The following is a 21,464-nucleotide window of genomic DNA, read 5'->3' on the forward strand; positions in this document are numbered from 1 at the left end:
GAGTCTGTAATACCAACATGTTTTTATAAGCAGACCACCATAGTCCCTGTGCCCAAGAACACTAAGGTAACCTGCCTAAATTACTACCGACCCGCAGCACTCATGTCTGTAGCCATGAAGTGCTTTGAAAGTTTGGTCATGGCTCACATCAACACCATTATCCCAGAAACCCTAGACCCACTCTGATTTGCATACCACCCTAACAGATCCACAGATGATGCAATCTCTATTGCACTCCACACTGCCCTTTCCCACCTGGACAAAAGGAGCATCTATGTGAGAATGCTATTCATTGACTACAGCTCAGCATTCAACACCATAGTGCCCTCAAAGCTCATCAATAAGCTAAGGACCCTGGGACTAAAGACCTCCCTCTGCAACTGGATCCTGGACTTCCTGATGGGCCACCCCCAGGTGGTAAGGGTAGGTAACAACACATCCGCCACACTGATCCTCAACACAGGGGCCCATCAGGGATGCGTGTTCAGCCACCTCCTGCAAGGCCAAGTACGACTCCAACACCATCATTAAGGTTGTCGATGACACAACAGTGGTAGGCCTGATCACTAACAACGACGAGACAGCCTGTAGGGAGGAGGTCAGAGACCTGGCCGTGTGGTACCAGGACAACAACCTCTCCCTCAACGTGATCAAGACAAAGGAGATGATTGGGGACTACAGCAAAAAGAGGACAGAGCACGCCCCCATTCTCATCAAGAGGGCTGTAGTGGAGCAGGTTGAGAGCTTCAAATTCCTTGGTGTCCACATCACCAACAAACTAACACGGTCCAAGCACATCAAGGCAGTCGTGAAGAGGGCATGACAAAGCCTATTCCCCCTTTAGGAGACTGAAAACATTTGGCATGGGTCCTCAGATTCTCAAAAGATTCTACAGCTGCACCATTGAGAGCATCCTGACTGGTTGCATCACTCACTGCCTGTTATGGCAACTGCTCGGCCTCCGACCACAAGGCACTACAGAGGGTAGTGCGTACAGTCCAGTACATCACTGGGGCAAAGCTTCCAGCCATCCAGGACCTCTATACCAGGTGGTGTCAGAGGAAGGCCCTAAAAATTGTCAAAGACTCCAGCCACCCTAGTCATAGACTGTTCTCTCTGCTACCGCAAGGCAAGTGGTACTGGAGCGCCAAGCCTAAGACTCCTGAACATCTAATCAAATGGCTACCCAGACTATTTGCATTTCCCCCCCCTCTTTTACTCCACTGCTACTCTCTGTTGTTATCATCTATGCATAGACACTTTAATGATCTACCTACATGTACATATTACCTCAGTTACCTCGGAGGATAAGTTGACTTGTTTTTTGGCGTCATTTCCAGTCACAACTTGTAGACTTGTTTACGTGCTGCTGTGCGGTTTGTTGCTAATTTTACTTTGCTACCTGCCAACTTTACGGTTTTTACTATTTAATTAACATTTATATTAAATTTTACATCGCTCAAATTTTTTCATTCAACTTTTTCACCCCGGATGCTTTAACTGGACGTGGTTCGTCAGGACCTCCACCAGCCGAAGCTAAGTAGTAACATTAACATGATGCCTTCTAATTGCAGTCGCTGTACACATAATATACAGGAGAACGATCACCTTATGGCGAGGATAGCTGTGTTGCAAGCCCAGCTTCAGACGCAATCGTTAGGCAAGGGTAATTTGTGTGTAAGAAAGGATGAAACAGCATCTGTGCCACCAATAAGTACAGATAGTAGTATAAATCCCCTCGCACAGTCCCCGCAGCCGGACACTTTTCTCATGGCTTCTGGAAGGAAATGCTGAAGGAATGCTCAACCGGTGACGCTCATTCAGCCGACAGAAACTTTCAACCGGTTCTCCCCATTAAGCAACTGGTCGGAGTCAGAGGCCAAGCCTTCTCTGGTCTCTCCTCCTCCCGTTACGGGGTCTGAGACGCCGAAGCCTCCCACCATTAGCTCTGACAAATTGAAACCCCAAGTCATTGGCGACTCCATTACCCGCAGTATTAGACTTAAGACGAATCATCCAGCGATCATACACTGTTTACCAGGGGGCAGGGCTACCGACGTTAAGGCTAATCTGAAGATGGTGCTGGCTAAGGCTAAAACTGGCGAGTGTAGAGAGTATAGGGATATTGTTATCCACGTCAGCACCAACGATGTTAGGATGAAACAGTCAGAGGTCACCAAGCGCAACATAGCTTCAGCGTGTAAATCAGCTAGATAGATGTGTCGGCATCGAGTAATTGTCTCTGGCCCCCTCCCAGTTAGGGGGAGTGATGAGCTCTACAGCAGTCTCACAACTCAATCGCTGGTTGAAAACTGTTTTTTTCTGCCTCTCCCAAAATATATAATTTGTAGATAATTGGCCCTCTTTCTGGGACTCACCCACAAACAGGACCAAGCCTGGCCTGCTGAGGAGTGACGGACTCCATCCTAGCTGGAGGGGTGCTCTCATCTCATCTACGAACATAGACAGGGCTCTAACTCCCCTAGCTCCACAATGAGATAGGGTGCAGGCCAGGCAGCAGGCTGTTAATCAGCCTGCCAGCTTAGTGGTGTCTGCCACTAGCACAGTCAGTGTAGTCAGCTCAGCTATCCCCATTGAGACCGTGTCTGTGCCTCGATCTAGGTTGGGCAAAACTAAACATGGTGGTGTTCACCTTAGCAATCTTACTGGAATAAAGACCTCCATTCCTGTCATTATTGAAAGAGATTGTGATATCTCACGTCTCAAAATAGGGCTACTTAATGTTAGATCCCTTACTTCCAAGGCAGTTATAGTCAATGAACTAATCACGGATCATAATCTTGATGTGATTGGTCTGACTGAAACATTGCTTAAGCCTGATGAATTTACTGTGTTAAATGAGGCCTCACCTCCTGGTTACACTAGTGACCATATCCCCTGCGCATCCTGCAAAGGCGGAGGTGTTGCAATCATTTACGATAGAAAATTTCAATTGACCAAAAAAACGACTGCGTTTTCATCTTTTGAGCTTCAAGTTATGAAATCTATGCAGCCTACTCAATCACTTTTTATAGCTACTGTGTACAGGCCTCCTGGGCCATATACAGCGTTCCTCACTGAGGTCCCTGAATTCCTATCGGACCTTGTAATCATGGCAGATAATATTCACATTATTGGCGACTTTAATATTCACATGGAAAAGTCCACAGACCCACTCCAAAAGGCTTTCGGAGTCATCATCGACTCAGTGGGTTTTGTCCAACATGTCTCTGGACCTAGTCACTGCCACAGTCATACTCTGGAGCTAGTTATGTCCTGTGGAATAAATGTTGTGGATCTTAATGTTTTCCCTCATAATCCTGGACTATCGGACCACCATTTTATTATGTTTGCAATCGCAACAAATAATCTGCTTAGACCCCAACCAAGGATCATCAAAAGCCGTGCTATAAATTCTCGGACAACCTAAAGATTCCTAGATGCCCTCCCAGACTCCCTCCACCTCCCCAAGGACGTCAGAGTACAAAAATCAGTTAACCACCTAACTGAGGAACTCAATTTAACCTTGCGTAATACCCTAGATGCAGTCACACCCCTAAAAACATTTGTCATAAGAAACTAGCTCCCTGGTATAAAGAAAGTACCCGAGCTCTGAAGCAAGCTTCCAGAAAATTGAAACGTAAATGGCGCTACACCAAACTGGAAGTCTTCTGACAAGCTTGGAAAGACAGTACGGTGCAATGTCGAAGAGCCCTGCTGCGCGATCATCCTATTTTTCCAACTTAATTGAGGAAAATAAGAACAATCCAAAATGTATTTTTGGTACTGTCGCAAAGCTAACTAAAAAGCAGCATTCCCCAAGGGAGGATAGCTTTCACTTCAGCAGTGATAAATTCATGAACTTCTTTGACGAAAAGATCATGATCATTAGAAAGCAAATTACAGATTCCTCTTTAAATCTGAAAATTCCTCCAAAGCACAGTTGTCCTGAGTCTGCACAACACTGCCAGGACCTAGGATCAAGGGAGACACAAGTTGTTTAATACTATATCTCTTGATACATTGATGAAAATAATCATGGCCTCTAAACCTTTAAGCTGCATACTGAACCCTATTCCAACTAAACTACTGAAAGAGCTGCTTCCTGTGCTTGGCCCTCCTATGGTGAACATAATAAATGGCTCTCTATCCACCGGATGTGTACCGAACTCACTAAAAGTGGCTGTCATAAAGATTCTCTTGAAAAAGCCAAAACATGACCCAGAAAATATCAAAAACTATTGTCCTATATCGAATCTCCCATTCCTCTCAGACATTTTTGAAAAGCTGTTGCGCAGCAACTCACTGCCTTCCTGAAGACAAACAATGTATATGAAACACTGGTTTTAGACCCCATCATAGCACTGAGACTGCACTTGTGAAGGTGCTAAATAACCTTTGAATGGTGTCATACCGAGGCTCTGCATCTGTCCTCGTGCTTCTAGACCTTAGTGCTGTTTTTGATACTATTGATCACCACATTCTTTTGGAGAGATTGGAACCCAAATTGGTCTACACGGACATGTTCTGGCCTGGTTTAGATCTTATCTGTCGGAAAGATATCAGTTTGTCTCTGTGGATGGTTTGTCCTCTGACAAATCAACTGTATATTTCTGTGTTCCTCAAGGCTCCGTTTTAGGACCACTATTGTTTTCACTATATATTTTACCTCTTGGTGATGTCATTCGGAAACATAATGTTAACTTTCACTGCTATGCGGACGATACACAGCTGTACATTTCGTTGAAACATGGTGAAGCCCCAAAATTGCCCTCCCTGGAAGCCTGTGTTTCAGACATAAGGAAGTGGATGGCGGCAAATGTTCTACTTTAAGAACATCTCAAAACAGAGATGCTAGTTCTAGGTGCCAAGAAACAAAGAGATCTTCTGTTGAATCTGACAATTAATCTTGATGGTTGTACAGTTGTCTCAAATAAAACTGTGAAGGACCTCGGCGTTACTCTGGACCCTGATCTCGCTTTTGATGAACATATCAAGAATATTTCAAGGATAGCTTTTTTCCATCTCCGTAAAATTGTAAAAATCAGAAACTTTCTGTCCAAAAATTATACAGAAAAATGTATCCATGCTTATCTCACTTCTAGGTTAGACTACTGCAATGCTCTACTTTCCGGCTACCTGGATAACTTCTTTGGGATAGGGGGCGCTATTTTCACTTTGGGAAAAAATCGTGCCCAATTTAAACGGCCTCGTACTCTATCCTAGATCGTACAATATGCATATCTGTGAGTAAAACAGAACTCATTTTGCAGCAAACTTCCTGCCAGGAAGTGAAAAATCTGGAGGAGGCTCTGTTCCAGGGCCTTCCTATTCATTTACTTGACATTTATGGATATACATGCACTTCATACGCCTTCCACTAGATGTCAACAGGCAGTGGGAGGTGGAATGGGGTGTCTAGCTTGATCTGAGGTTGAACAAGAGCTCTTGGAATGACGTGACCCCAAATTTCCTTTGTTCAGCAAGGCGCGGGAAGGAACCCTGGATTGCCTTCTGAAAAGCTTTCGGTATAGACGGCTAATATCTCCGGCTTTGATTTTATTTGATACATGTGATAATATCATCGTAAAGTATGTTTTTTCAATATAGTTTTATCAGATTATTGAACGTTTATCGGGAGTTTTTGCGTTTTCCGTTCTCTGCGTTTGGTGAAGATGGACAACTTCGCGCCACTTGGCTAGCTTTGGTTGCTAATTCGACAGGAGAAGAGGACATTCTAAAACCAAACAACGATTTATTCTGGACAAAGGACTCCTTGTACAAGATTCTGATGGAAGCTCAGCAAAAGTAGGAACCATTTATGATGTTATTTCGTATTTCTGTGGAAAATGTTTAGTACTATTTTCCGCCCTCATTGCAGGCGCTGTCTCGCTATAACGTAAGCTGTATGTCGTACTAAAGTTATTTTTAGAATTCTAACACGGCGATTGCATTAAGAACTAGTGTATCTTTCATTTGCTGTACAACATGTATTTTTTAGTAAAGTTTATGATGAGTTCTTTGATTAGATTAGGTTAGTGTCAGAAATATATCCGGATAATTTTGTGCAGTTTGGCTACGTATTCACATTGTAAAACCACGATTTGTACCGCTAAATATGCACATTTTCGAACAAAACATATATGTATTGTGTAACATGATGTTATAGGACTGTCATCTGATGAAGTTTGTCAAGGTTAGTGAATAATTTTATATCTTTTGCTGTTTTTTTGCGATCGCTACCTTTGCGGTGAATGAATGCGGTTGTGTGGTTGGCTATTGTGGTACGCTAATATAATGCTATATTGTGTTTTCGCTGTAAAACACTTAAAAAATCTGAAATATTGGCTTGATTCACAAGATGTTTATCTTTCATTTGCTGTACACCATGTATTTTTCATAAATGTTTTATGATGAGTATTTAGGTATTTCACGTTGCTCTCTGTAGTTATTCTTGCTGCTTCGGTGCTATTTGTGATTGTAGCTGCAATGTAAAACAATGATTTATACCTGAAATATGCACATTTTTCGAACAAAACATAGATTTATTGTATAACATGTTATAAGACTGTCATCTGATGAAGTTGTTTCTTGGTTAGTGACTAATTCTATCTCTATTTGGGGGTTTTGTGCAAGCTACCTGTGCTGTGAAAGAAATGTCTGTGCTTTTTTGTATTTGGTGGTGAGCTAACATAAATATACGTGGTGTTTTCGCTGTAAAACATTTAAAAATCGGACATGTTGGCTGGATTCACAAGATGTTTATCTTTCATTTGCTGTATTGGACTTGTTAATGTGTGAAAGTTAAATATTAAAAAAGAAATAATAATTGAATTTCGCACGCTGCCTTTTCAGTGGAATGTGGGGGGGGTTCCGCTAGCGGGGCTAGACAGGTTAAAGCACTAAATAAACTTCAGTTAGTGCTAAACACGGCTGCTAGAATATTGTCTAGAACCAAAAAATATGATCATATTACCCCAATGCTAACCTGGGGTAAGAAGACTGGCTTCTTGTTAAGGCTAGGGCTGATTTCAATATTTTACTGTTAACCTACAAAGCATTACATGGGCTTGCTCCTACATATCTTTCCGATTTGGTCCTGCGGTACATACCTACACGTACGCTACGGTCACAAGACGCAGGCCTCCTTACTGTACCTAGAATTTCTAAGCAAACAGTTGGAGGCAGAGCTTTGTCCTATAAAGCTCAATTTTTATGGAATGGTCTGCCTATCCATGTGAGAGATGCAGACTCGGTCTCGACCTTTAAGTCTTTATTGAAGACTCATCTCTTCAGTAGGTCCTATGATTGAGTGTAGTCTGGCCCAGGAGTGTGAAGGTGAACGGAAAGGGACTGGAGCAACGAACCACCCTTGCTGTCTCTGCCTGACCGGTTCCCCTCTCTCCACTGGGATTCTCTGCCTCAAACCCTATTACAGGGGCTGAGTCACTGGCTTACTGGTGCTATTCCATGCTGTGCCTAGGAGGGGTGCGTAATTTGAGTGGGTTGAGTCACTGATGTGATCTTCCTGTCTGGGTTGGCGCCCCCCCCCCCATTGGGCTCGTGCCGTGGGGGAGATCTTCGTGGGCTATACTCGGCCTTGTCTCAGGATAGTAAGTTGGTGGTTGAAGATATCCCTCTAGTGGTGTGGGGGCTGTGCTTTGGTAAAGTGGGTGGGGTTATATACTGCCTGCTTGGCACTGTCTGGGGGTATCGTCGGACGGGGCCACAGTGTCTCCCGACTCCTCCTGCTCAGCCTCCAGTATTTATGCTGCAATAGTTTATGTGTCGGGGGCTAGGGTCAGTCTGTTATAACTGGAGTATTTCTCCTGTCTTATCCGTCCTGTGTCCTGTGTGAATTTAAGTATGCTCTTTCTAATTCTCTCCCTCTCTTTTTCTCTCTCTCTCTCTTTCTTTCTCTCTTTTTTTCTCTCTGAGGACCTGAGCCCTAGGACCATGCCTCAGGACTACCTGGCCTGATGACTCCTTACTGTCCCCAGTCCACCCGGTCATGCTGCTGCTCCAGTTTCAACTGTTCTGCCTGGGGCTATGGAACCCTGACCTGTTCACTGGACGTGCTACCGTGTCCCAGACCTGCTGTTTTCAACTCTCTAGAGACAGCAAGAGTGGTAGAGATACTCTGAATGATCGGCTATGAAAAGCCAACTACATTTACTCCTAAGGTGCTGACCTGTTACTGTGATTATTATTATTTGACCGTGCTGGTCATCTATGAACATTTGAACATTTTGGCCATGTTATGTTATAATCTCCACCCGGCACAGCCAGAAGAGGACTGGCCACCCCTCATAGCCTGGTTCCTCTCTAGGTTTCTTCCTAGGTTCCGGCCTTTCTAGGGAGTTTTTCCTAGCTACAGTGTTTCTACACCTGCATTGCTTGTTGTTTGGGGTTTTAGGCTGGGTTTCTGTACAGCACTTTGTGACATCAGCTGATGTAAGAAGGGCTTCATAAATAAATGTGATAGATTGACTAACCGGTGCCCCCGCACATTGACTCTGTACCGGTACACCCCTGTATATAGTCTCGCTATTGTTATTTTACTGCTGCTCTTTAACTACTTGTTATTTTTATTTCTTCTTCTTCTTAATATTATTTTTTTTATTTTTTTTTACCTGCATTGTTGGTTAGGGGCTCGTAAGTAAGCATTTCACTGTAAGGTCTACACCTGTTGTATTCGGCGCATGATTGCCAGCAGCATACCACCCTGCATACCACTGCTGGCTTGCTTCTGAAGCTAAGCAGGGTTGGTCCTGGTCAGTCCCTGGATGGGAGACCAGGTGCTGCTGGAAGTGGTGTTGGAGGGCCAGTAGGAGGCACTCTTTCCTCTGGTCTAGACAAAGATCCCAATGCCCCAGGGCAGTGATTGGGGACACTGCTCTGTGTAGGGTGCCGTCTTTCGGATGGGACGTTAAACGGGTGTCCTGACTCTCTGAGGTCATTAAAGATCCCATGGCACTTATCGTAAGAGTAGGGGTGTTAACCCCGGTGTCCTGGCTAAATTCCCAATCTGGCCCTCAACCATCACGGTCACCTAATAATCCCCAGTTTACAATTGGCTCATTCATCCCCCTCCTCTCCCCTGTAACTATTCCCCAGGTCGTTGCTGCAAATGAGAACGTGTTCTCAGTCAACTTACCTGGTAAAATAATGGTAAAATAAAAATAAAAATAAAATGTGACTAATAACATCTGATTTGATTGAATACAGCCCCTAGTTGATGAATACTGACTAAATATGCAATAACTAGAACTATAGCTTTAATGCTTTCTATGGTCATCTGATTTTTTTTAAATTGCTGTGTGTTTGTATTAGTGTGAGATAGGGGGGGTTAGTATGTGTGGGAGTGTGATTCAGGAGCAAACACATCGAGATGTCACTTCATAACCTCTGGCTCTGGAGGCTCCTGTCATCTCCACATTTGAGAGATCCTTTGTCCACCCCTGGAGACTTGCTAAATATAGAACGGGAACAGAAACCCGTTTTAAACCTAGTATCTATCTCCATACATAGTGGATCAGATGAACAATGATTAGACTTGAGGATGTATCTCAAATAGTGCAGCATAGATGCAAGACTGCTAAATATCATAGCGCATAAGCTCCATTTGAAATGAGGGCGTTTGGGGGTTGGAAATGAATAACTCCAACGGAAAGGCTACTCATTTTTTCTCATTACATTTCTGTCAAGTGAATTACAATCTGTTATTACTTCCTGGACAGTCATTTAACATTTTCCATTCAATACCATATTTTGCTGAGGGAAGGACAGGCAGGCACTCCATCATTAAGCTCCACTACTCTGGTTTGGTTACTCAGGTTCTACTTCCAGCAGTTTTAAGGGCTTTACCACATCATTTGACCTTCTACTATTCTGTTCATTTTGTGATGTAAGCCTTGATAAAGCCAGTTGAGGTTTTCTGTGGTGTTTAATTGTGGTACTTATCTATAAAGGGAACACTGGATATTACATCTCCCACAGATATTAAATTAAGAATGTCTCAGGACTTCCAAGGCCATAGACAAATTAAAAGGAAATGAGCTCTATTAATGAGTATTGATCATTCCATAATAGAATAAGCTCTTCTCTCTTAGCTCAGCCTCTGTGTTGATCTGTTTATAATTATAAGGGAAATGTCCTTCAACCTGGTTTGCCATTATGAAAGACCGCACAGAGGGATATGTAACCACTACATGTATGCCATCTAACGATCACTTCAGCACTACACTAATCTGCCAAATACAAACGATAATACACTACATGAACAAAAGTATGTGGACACCTGCTTGTCGAACATCTCATTCCAAAATAATGGAGTTGGTCCCTCTTTCCTGCTATAACAGAAGGCTTTCCATTAGATTTTGGAACATTGTTGCGGGGACTTGCTTCCATTTAGCCACAAGAGCATTAGTGAGGTCGGGCACTGATTTGGGGTGTTCCAATTCCAATTCATCCCAAAGGTGTTTGATGGGGTTGAGGTTAGTGCTCTGTACAGGCCAGTTAAGTTCTTCCACACTGATCTCGACAAACCATTTCTGTATGCACCTCGCTTTGTGCGCAGGGGCATTGTCATGCTGAAACAGGAAAATGGCCTTCCACAAACTGTTGCCACAAAGTTGGAAGCACAGAATCATCTAGAAATTCATTGTATGCTGTAGCGTTAAGATTTCCCTTCCCTGGAACTAAGGGGCCTGAACCATGAAAAATAGCTTTCCACTGCTTCGGTTCCAATGGCAGCGAGCTTTACACCACTCCAGCCGATGCATGGCATTGAGCATGGTGATCTTAGGCTTGTGTGAGGCTGCTCAGCCATGGAAACCCATTTCATGAAGCTCCCGACGAACAGTTATTGTGCTGACGTTGCTTCCAGAGGCAGTTTGGAACTCGGTAGTGAGTGTTGCAAACGAGGACAGATTATTTTTACGCGCTACGTGCTTCAGCATTCGGCAGTCCCATTCTGTGAGCTTGTGTGGCCTACCTCTTTGCAGCTGAGCCGTTGTTGCTCCTAGATGTTTTCATTTCACAATAACAGCACTTACAGTTGACCGGGGAAGCTCTAGCATGGCAGAAATGTTACGAACTGAATCGTTGGAAAGCTGGCATCTGGTGACGGTGCCATGTTGAAAGTCACTGAGCTCTTCAGTAAGGCCATTCTACTGCCAATGTCCGTCTATTGAGATTACATGGTTGTGTGCTCGATTTTATACACCTGTCAGCAACGGGTGTGGCTGAAATAGCCGAATCCATTAATATGAAGGAGTGTCCACATACTTTTGTATATATAGTGTACCAATTCCATCATACTCAACATCACCACCACACCATCATCATAATCATCATCACCACCACCACAATCATCATCACCACCATCATCGTCATCATCACCATAACCATCATCAACACCATCGTTATCATCATCATCACTATCATCACCACCACCACCATCATCACCACCAGCTAACAAAATGAATAGCTGATAATACAGTTCACTAAAGCTGTTATTGCATGTCTAGACTGTCAACCCAATGATCCCCAGCCTATAGGCTATAGAAAATGAACACAGTGGTTATATGATTATCCTCATTATCCCAGTGACAGAGGGGCTTAAAGTGCTAAGGCGTGTCCCATCCTCAGTCCAACTATTTAAGTCGGTCAATGGACAGCAACCCACATCATTTGTCTGCCTCACTCATACACCTATCCTTGCAGGGCATGCTACTGAGACCTCATTCAGGCATAGCTACTGTACTTTGAACATGTAAAGCTCTAGCTATGGTATTTCCTGAATTTTTAGAAACCTCACAGTGCAATTTAGACATTGTGAGGTTACTGCAAGAACTGTGGACGTTGCATTGAATTTGGACAAAAGAAGACTTTAGGGCCCAATTTAACATCCAAATACATTACCAGAGGTCATGCATTTAATGTACTATTGCAAATAAAATACACAGTATATTACAGGTCTAAGTTTGCTGGACACATTAGGCTACACACAGAAGGCTATAGCCAACAAACTGTCAATAGACATAACAATTGTTCTGGAATGCACCATCACAACGATGGACGAAATTGTTGGAATTTAACCAAAGGAGACCACCCCGAGAATATTCAACGTTTGCTTTGCACCACTCTTACGAGCTCTGACCCGGCACACGCGGGCATGCGATATCCAGCTTCCTCATTCCTCTTAAGGGCACCAGCTGAGCCGCTCGCTCACCACCGGCCGTGATCTATTAGAAATATCTGTTTGCCAATCGGTGTCACAGCACATTAGTTTGTGATTCGGATTATATGTGGCGTGCCCTGTCTTTGTGCTTTCTGATAAGAAGCAGGTGTGTTTAATCTGTCAATAACAGACAATGAATAGCCTAGAATACACTCAGACTACAGTCTTTGTCCAGGACCAGTCAAGTGAATGCCTGAAGTGTAGCCTTTGTACAGTGATCATTAACACAGCTTTCAATTCACATTGTAAGGGTTCATTTTTTTAAACGAAGTTAACTTTTTTTTTCTTAACACTAATTCTTCACTTGAATTAGCCTACTTATCGCAATTAAGTCTCGTCTCATTCACTTTTATTTTACATAACAAAATGGCTATTTGTCAAAGTGATCTAGGCTATTCAAAAAGAACGTGAGATAAAAAATTATGAATAGTTTGTTACATCATTTGTAGGCTAATTTCGATATAATTCTGGATAAAATTACGCACAATAGAGCGCTGTTAGCTATGGTACATTTTTGTGAACAATACAAATGTATATAACGTCTCGATTTAAATCATAATAATTCATAACAAAAACCCGATTAAATACTTTATCGTCACATTGATACTCTCCTATTAAATAACTAACTATTTGCGATTGGGAACTCACTTACCCAGAAACAAAGAGCGAAATGTTGCAGACATCACGGCACCCGACACGACTGGAAATCCCATGAAACGAGGCTGGAAACAATGCGCTCCGGCTGCCTTAAAATTCATGCGGGTGACCCAAGTGTACAGTCACAATGAAGTAGCACATCAGAAATAGGAGAGATACATTAAATATAATCTACAATGAGCAGGGAACCAGGGACATCATATTTGAACACACGAAATGTCAATGCATCCCTTCACTAAGGAATGCAGCTCTATATTATCGTAATTTTATCAGCCTCGCGTCAAATCAAAGTTCCCGTTCTTTCTGTCTCGTTCGGGAAGCGTGCGTCCCTCAGGTTCCCTCTGTCTCCGTGGCTCTGAGCGGTCTTCTCCTATACCGTTGTCCGCTGCACTAGAACGTGAGGGGCAGAATCTGGATAGGGGGATGTTGCTGCATGCTGGACGGAGACCTCTAGAGTCTGAAGTGCTCACATCGCCTCGTATGACCACAAAGGCATCTTGGGCTGGTCTGACTGTGAGGTAGGCTACTTGATGGCCACTTCCTTAGCAGTGCAAAAAAAGGTTAACAATGTTTCCCTGTACAGATGTCTGCATGAAAATGTTTATGTAATAGGTTACTATTTTTCAGTGCTTTAAAGAAAATGTTAATGTTCTTGCATAATTTTTTACAATAGTGTATAATGTATCTTATCTGGAAAAACAATGGAATAAGTTGGGAGACAGCGTAGTGAAAAAGTAACACATGTTGGGAAAGATTGAAATAGAAAACAAATGACTGGAATTCCTTATTTTTTTCAATATATACAGTACCAGTAAAAAGTTTTGACACACCTACTCATTCAGGGGTTTTTCTTTATTTTTACTATTTTCTACATTGTAGAATAATAGTGAAGACATCAAAACTAATAAATAACACATATGAAATCATGTAGTAACCAAAAAAGTGTTAAACAAATCAAAATATATGTTTAATTTTATATTCTTCAAAGTAGCCACCCTTTGCCTTGATGACAACTTTGAACACTTTTGGCATTCTCTCAACCAGCTTCATGAGGTAGTCACCTGGAATGCATTTCAATTAACAGGTGTGCATTGTTCATTTCTTTCCTTCTTATTGCATTTGAGTCAATCAGTTGTCTTGTGACAAGATAGGGGTAGTATACAGAAGATAGCCCTATTTGGTAAAAGACCAAGTCCATATTAAGGCAAGAACAGCTCAATTAAGCAAAGAGAAATGACAGTCCGTCATTGCTTTAAGACATGAAGGTCAGTAAATCCATAACATTTCAAGAACTTTGAAAGTTTCTTCAAGAGCAGTCACAAAAACCATCAGGCGTTATGATGAAACTGGTTCTCATGAGGACCGCCACAGGAAAGGAAGACCCAGAGTTACCTTTGCTGCAGAGGATAAATTCATTACAGTTAACTGCACCTTAGATTGTAGCCCAAATAAATGCTTCACAGAGTTCAAGTAACAGACACATCTCAACATCAACTGTTCAGAGGAGACTGCATGAATCAGGCCTTCATGGTCGAATTGCTGCAAAGAAACCACTACCAAAGAACACCAATAATAAGAAGAGACTTGCTTGGGCCAAGAAACACGAGCAATGGACATTAGACCAGTGAAAATCTGTCCTTTGGTCTGATGATTTGAGATTTTTTGTTCCAACCGCTGTGTCTTTGTGAGATGCAGATAAGGTGAATGGATGATCTCTACATGTGTGAGTCCCATCGTGAAGCATGGAGGAGGAGGTGTGATGGTGTGGGGGTGCTCTGCTGGTGACACTGTCAGTGATTTATTTAGAATTCAAGGCACACTTAACCAGCATGGCTACCACAGCATTCTGCAGCGTTATGCCATCCCATCTGGTTTGTGCTTAGTGGGACTATCATTTGTTTTTCAACAGGACAAAGACCCAAAACACACCTCCAGGCTGTGTTAAGGCTATTTGACCAAGAAGGAGAGCGATGGAGTGCTGCATCAGATGACCTGGTCTCCACAATCACCCGACATCAACCAAATTGAGATGGTTTGGGATGAGTTGGACGGCAGAGTGAAGGAAAAGCAGCCAGCAAGTGCTCAGAATATGTGGGAACTCCTTCAAGACTGTTGGAAAAGTGTTCCAGTTGAAGCTGGTTTGAGAGAATGCCAAGAGTGTGCCAAGCTGTCATCAAGGCAAAGGGTGGCTACTTTGAAAATCTAAAATATATTTTGATTTGTTTAGAAAAAAATTGGTTACTACATGATTCCATATGTGTTATTTCATATTTTTGATGTCTTCACTATTATTCTACAATGTTGAAAATAGTAAAAATAAAGAAAAACCCTTGAATGAGTAGGCATGTCCAAATGTTTGACTGGTACTGTATATTCAATATACTGTATATTTGCATTTATAAACAATTGCAACACATGTCACTACTCAACACAACATTCTAACGTTTTCTGTCTACATATCTATTGGCTTGTAGTGTCCATTATCCCTGAGGCATAGTTCGCATCCAGATAATATTTATGTAACCATTCATGGTTTCCCTGGATGTAGAATGTATGACTGTGCATCCAGTGAGGTAAATAAACAAAGGAGCAAAGTGTCCCATTGAGATTAATCCCCTCTTCTGTCTCTGAACAATCTATTTAAATAACACACATGTCTGGGGTCTCCAGTGGCCACCAGGCCAGCCCTCCACTCCACTCCCCTCACTGCTGATTTTCTCTGAAGTGGCTCTCTGAGCACAAGACCCCCATTCATTTCCATCACAATATCTAGATAGCTTGAAACAATGCCTCCCCTTCCCCTTCATCTACATCAAGCCAATGTGCCAGGAGAGGTATGAAGAAGTGCTTTTCTTTGTCTCACTCTGTCTATGTGCTATAGCATGTGCAGTTTTGTCAGTTTTGTCACATTTTAAACAAACTAATACGGTTTTTGTATTCATAACTGTGTCCTATTTAGACATAATTCGAATCCTTGAGCAAACTAGGTGAAAAATCTGTCAATGTGCCCTTAAGCAAGGCAGTTAACCCTAATTGCTCCTGTAATAGTAAAATGTAATGCAGTTAGACACATTGCGAGGTAGATACTAATGGTCATGCAGCAGGTCATCCATCACAAATGGGGAGCAGACCTCGCCATGGAAGCAAACTTGTCTATGTTTGGTGGCTTAGCCTTAGTGCATGATATAGCACCCTAATGCAGATGGTCTCGCAGATGGCTGATATTTATACAGGCCCTGAAAACTCACTAGTGTGGAAACAGGTCCTTGTCAACACTGATTGGTGAGCTAGCATTACAATGTGCCACATTCTGTCCTTGCGTTCATTCCCCCAGAGCCGGTATTGTATGAGGCATAACTTTTGGCATTAGGATTCCATTTGTGGGAACAGACCCCCTTTAAAAATTATGATGGTGATGTGTTGGGACTCTTTTTATTTTACCGCATGAAAATGTAATCTCCATAAGTGCAAGGTCCATGATTTTTTTAAAAGCTTCAGACACAACATGGCTTCCGTTTTAGTTCCGAGCACTCCTAACTTATGTACTGCAGTGGGTTTTCAATTCGAATATAACAAGCAATGAGCTGCAGCTCGGACCTCAGGAATGTACCTGTCGAGTGTTCCCTGGTCGCTCTTACACCGTATTTCCGTGGTCGTGACATCACACAGAAGTGTAAGCATTTTCTTGACAAGCTGACGCACCACAGATGTACATGAGCTCTGTAGACAAACTTAAAAGGATTCTTGAGTAACAATATGGACTGAACATCTCTTTTGTTGGTCTCTATTTTTAGGCACCGCTGGGATCCTTCACCGTCAGTGTTTCACGGCTCATATATCTTTTATAATTTAATGAGGGAGAGGGTGGCCCTGGGAGATTTATGCTCAGCATCCCGAGTCAGCATTGGCCACTCGGCCTATTGATCCGTGTTGAATGTTCGTTTATACCTCAGTAAAGCGCATTCCCTCCTGTGTACTAGAACACAGCCAGGCCTTTAGTGATGCTCACATCCACATGCAGGCAGCATATTTTAATCCAATCACATGAATGTATTCTCTTCCAAAAGGTCCTTTGTTTCTGCCTCTCTCACCATGATGTAGTCATGGCAAGAGGAAAAGTGATTGTTCAGATGCATGTGCATTGCTCCACAATTACTGGTATTTAGGGTTAGTAAATGTTTGGCACTCTTTCTCTCTCTCACTCTCTCTCTCTATCTCTCTTTCTCTTTCTCGTTCTCTCTCTGTCTCTCTCTCTCTCTTTCTCATTCTCTCTCTCTGTCTCTCTGTCATTTGTTATTCCCATATCTTATTTGGGGAGCAGTGCACACTCCTTGCAGTTAAAGGACCAATGACTTCAAAAGCAGATGTTACTCTGAGTCTGCTTTTCAATTTATTCATGAAGCTTTCATCATGGTAGAGAATCAGAGAGGGAGCGAAAAATCGGAAAATGTTTATCATGCACTGATTAAAGACAAGGGAAATGACTGAATCAGAATCAAGAGCCAAACGTGGAACCAATGTTTTGTTTTGCATTCGTAAGCTGCTTGAATGGATCAAAAGGGGTCAGTCAGAAGATTATTGTCAAAAAGGCTGAATTTGATCACTGTTTATGATGAATCTCATGGTTGTATCTTTGAGAGGTAAAATATACCACTGTGTCAGAGGAGGCTGGTGGGAGGAGCTATAGGTGGACAGACTCATTGTAATGGCTGGAATGGAATAAATGGAACAGTATCAAGCACATCAAACATATAATGGAAACCAAGTTTGACTCCATTCTATTAATTCCATTCCAGCCATTACAATGAGCCTGTCTTCCTAAAGCTCCTCCCACCAGCCTCCTCTGCACTGGGTGGTATAATGCCTGGTGCATTCAAGGTAAACAGATCAATCTCTTTTCAACATAATTTCCACTACATTGCACACAACATTAAGTTTTGTTTTCCCCAGCATTGCTTGGTATTTTCAGCACCACTAGGCGCAGGAAAATGCAATCTCTTATAGCCAGAAAGCATAACTTAATCAAAAATATTCATAATTACTCAAATAAATACATTTAGCCTAATTTGATTGTTTTTTGTTTTTACCTTTGTGTGGATGTTTGTGTGCAAAAAGACCTCTCAAAGGTATTGTGTGATATTGCTTATACTAATGCTGCATTTAAAAAAAAAAATTACACTTAACTTTTATTTAACTAGGCAAGTCAGTTAAGAACAAATGCTTATTTACAATGACAGCCTACCTGGGGAACGGATGGTTTGGATATACACTGAGTGTATGAAACATTAAGGACACCTGCTCTTTCCATGAATCCAGGTAAACGCTAAGATCCTTTATTGATGTCACTTGTTAAATCCACTTAAATCAGTGTACAGTAGATGAAGGGGAGGACACAGGTTAAAGAATGATTTTTTAAGCCGTGAGAGAATTGAGACATGGATTGTGTATCTGTGCCATTTAGAGGGTGAATGGGCAAGATTTAAGTGCCTTTGAACGGGGTATGGTAGTATGTGCCAGGCACACCGGTTTGTGTCAAGAACTGCAATGCTGCTGGGTTTTTCACGCTCAGCAGTTTCCCGTATGTATCAAGAATTGTATACCACCCAAAGGACATCCAGCCAACTTGACACAACTGTGGGAGTCATTGGAGTCAACATAGGCCAGCATCCCTGTGGAACGCTTTCGACACCTTGTAGAGTCCCTTGCCCTGATGAATTGAGGCTGTTGTGATGGCAAAAGCTGGGGTTGCAACTCAATATTTGGAAGTTGTCCTTCATTTTTTGTGAACCATTCATTCAGAGATATCGACTGATATACTGCAAACTATGTTACTATGTTAGCATAGCTCGCTTACGACACTAAGAGATGCAAATGGGTGCTTATGAATTCTCGCCTGGCTCAGTATCTCCTCTCCACTCCCCAAAGAGCCACTGTTGTTTTTTGTTGTTTTTAATTTCATCTCTATTCCACAGGGGCAGCCTCTTTTGACAGAAGGAAGTTTATCCCAAAGAGAAACTGTACCAGATTGCAACCCGTCCCATACCCTTCCCCCTGCAAAAGTGGTTAATGGGAAAAGAGAAAACAATCTTTATGTATCTATTAAGACATTTGAGGATCCTCAGACACTGATTGGGATACTTTCTTGAACCCCATGAATTAGCTGATTAGCCTGGGATTTAAACCCATTTTGAATCCATTCCTTGGCATTGATTCCATTGCATTTTAAGGCCTATTCATGTGAATGCTGGTCATGGATGATGATGTGGATCCCAGGAAGAGTAGCTGATGTCATGCCACCTCCCCTCTCCTTCTCCAATCCCACCACCTCTCCCTTGATGAAGTGTTCCCTATCTAGGGAATGGGGAGTGAGGAATTTGAGGGTTTCTGAGGCGCACGCCACAGCTAGGAGAGCCATTGTAAATATACAGGCGCTTTATCCAAGATGGCGTAGCAGTGCAGACGTGTTTGTCGTTGTCCCGTGTGGATTGAGTTTTTTTTGTATATATTTCAATCTCTTTTTCCATTTTTAAATTAAATATACCTTCCGGCAACCCGCCTCACCCAATGTGGTACGGATCTGTTTTTTTTTACCTTATAGCTAGAACCGCCATCAGAAGCTAGCCATCAGATGCTAACCAGCTAATTAGATACTAGCTATTTAGTAATTGTTAGCCACTGCTAGCGGCCTTTACCTTTAGCTCAGACACCAGCCACTTTTAGCCTGGATAATACCAGTCTGCACAGCGCGATATCAACCCTGAGCATACCGGACTGCTTTTCTCCACTACATCACCAGATTCCTGCTGTAAGATCTGGACCATTACTCCAGATCATTGCACCTAGCTAGCTGCTACTGAGTGGCCCAGCCCCGAAGCTAGCCATGAGCCAGGCCCATCTTCCGGCCTATTCAGTGATCACTCGGCTACACAGCTAATGCCTCCCGGACTCTTTACTAACACGACTAGAAGCCACTACATCGCCGCATTCTTGCCGTAAGCTCTGGACCTTTGCATCAGATCATCGCAGCTAGCTAGCTGCTACCGAGTGGCTATAGTGGTTAACGCCCTTGTCCCGAAACTAGCTCCAGTTAGCCTCGAGCCAGGCGCATCTCCCAGCTAGCAAACAAAATGACTCCAGCTTCAACACCTCTTTTGCCAATTGGCCTGGACTCTTTGTCGACACGGAGCCCCGCCGATCCATCACGACTGGTCTGCCGACGTAATTCCGTCCGATGTGCCCTCAACCGGCCTTTGCCGGACGTCGTTGAAGACGCTTCTGCTATCCCCTGCCTGCTAACTTTATGAACGCCGTGTCTCCTGCTTGCTGGTGGTGTAACAACTACCCAACGGCTTCCCAGTTTCATCTATTGCTGTTCACTGGACCCTATGATCACCTGGTTACATAGCTGATGCCTGCTGGACTGGTCAATAATCATGGTACTCCATTTTGTTTATTTTGTTTATCTGTCGGCCCCAGCCTCGAACTCAGGCCCTGTAGTTAACTGACCTTCTCTGCCCATTCATCGCCATTTTATCTGTTGTTGTTGTTTGAGCTGATTAACTGTTGTTGTCTTACCCGTTGTTGTCTGAGCTAGCTCTCCCAATCAACACCTGTGATTGTTTATGCTTCGCTTTATGTCTCTCTCTAATGTCAATACGCCTTGTATACTGTTGTTTAGGATAGTTATCATTGTTTTATTTTACTGCGGAGCCCCTAGCACCACTCAACATGCCTCAGATACCTCTCTTATCATCACTCAATGCCTAGGTCTACCTCCACTGTACCCGCACCCTACCATACCCCTGTTTGTACATTATGCCCTGAATCTATTCTACCACACCCAGAAATCTGCTCCTTTTATTCTCTGTCCCCAATGCACTAGACGACCAGTTTTGATAGCCTTTAGTGTTACCCTCATCCTACTCCTCCTCTGTTCCTCGGGTGATGTAGAGGTTAACCCAGGCCCTGTGTATCACCAGGCGCTCTCATTTGTTGACTGCTGTAACCGTAAAAGCCTTGGTTTCATGCATGTTAACATCAGAAGCCTCCTCCCTAAGTTTGTTTTACTCATTGCGTTAGCACACTCCGCCAACCCTGATGTCCTTGCCGTGTCTGAATCCTGGCTTAGGAAGGCCACCAAAAATTTGGAGATTTCCATCCCCAACTACAACATTTTCCGTCAAGATAGAACTGCCAAAGGGGGAGGAGTTGCAATCTACTGCAGAGAAAGTTCTGTCATACTTTCCAGGTCAATGCCCAAACAATTCGAGCTTCTAATTAAAAAAATGAATCTCTCCAGAAATAAGCCTCTCACTGTTGCCGCCTGTCATAGACCCCTCTCAGCTCCCAGCTGTGCCCTGGACACCATATGTGAATTGATTGCCCCCCATCTATCTTCAGAGTTCGTTCGGTTAGGTGACCTAAACTGGGATATGCTTAACACCCCAGCCGTCCTACAATCTAAGCTAGATGCCCTCAATCTCACACAAATTATCAAGGAACCCACCAGGTACAACCCTAAATCTGTAAACATGGGCACCCTCATAGATATTATCCTGACCAA

General features: G+C 43.0%; 1 protein-coding gene across 1 annotated transcript in view; it reads right to left on the reverse strand.

Annotated features, from left to right (window-relative positions):
* The window catches only part of LOC139548608 (CXADR-like membrane protein), a 92,991-nt gene extending 79,636 nt beyond the window's left edge, over positions 1–13,355 (reverse strand). The window contains exon 1 of the mRNA XM_071358398.1: positions 12,897–13,355. Within this exon, the coding sequence (XP_071214499.1) occupies positions 12,897–13,002 (106 nt within the window). The 5' untranslated portion in view covers positions 13,003–13,355. The remainder of the gene's footprint in view (positions 1–12,896) is intronic.
* Between the last annotated feature and the right edge of the window lie 8,109 nt (positions 13,356–21,464).

Source organism: Salvelinus alpinus, chromosome 21 (genome assembly GCF_045679555.1).
Source record: "Salvelinus alpinus chromosome 21, SLU_Salpinus.1, whole genome shotgun sequence".
Lineage (NCBI taxonomy): Eukaryota > Metazoa > Chordata > Actinopteri > Salmoniformes > Salmonidae > Salvelinus > Salvelinus alpinus.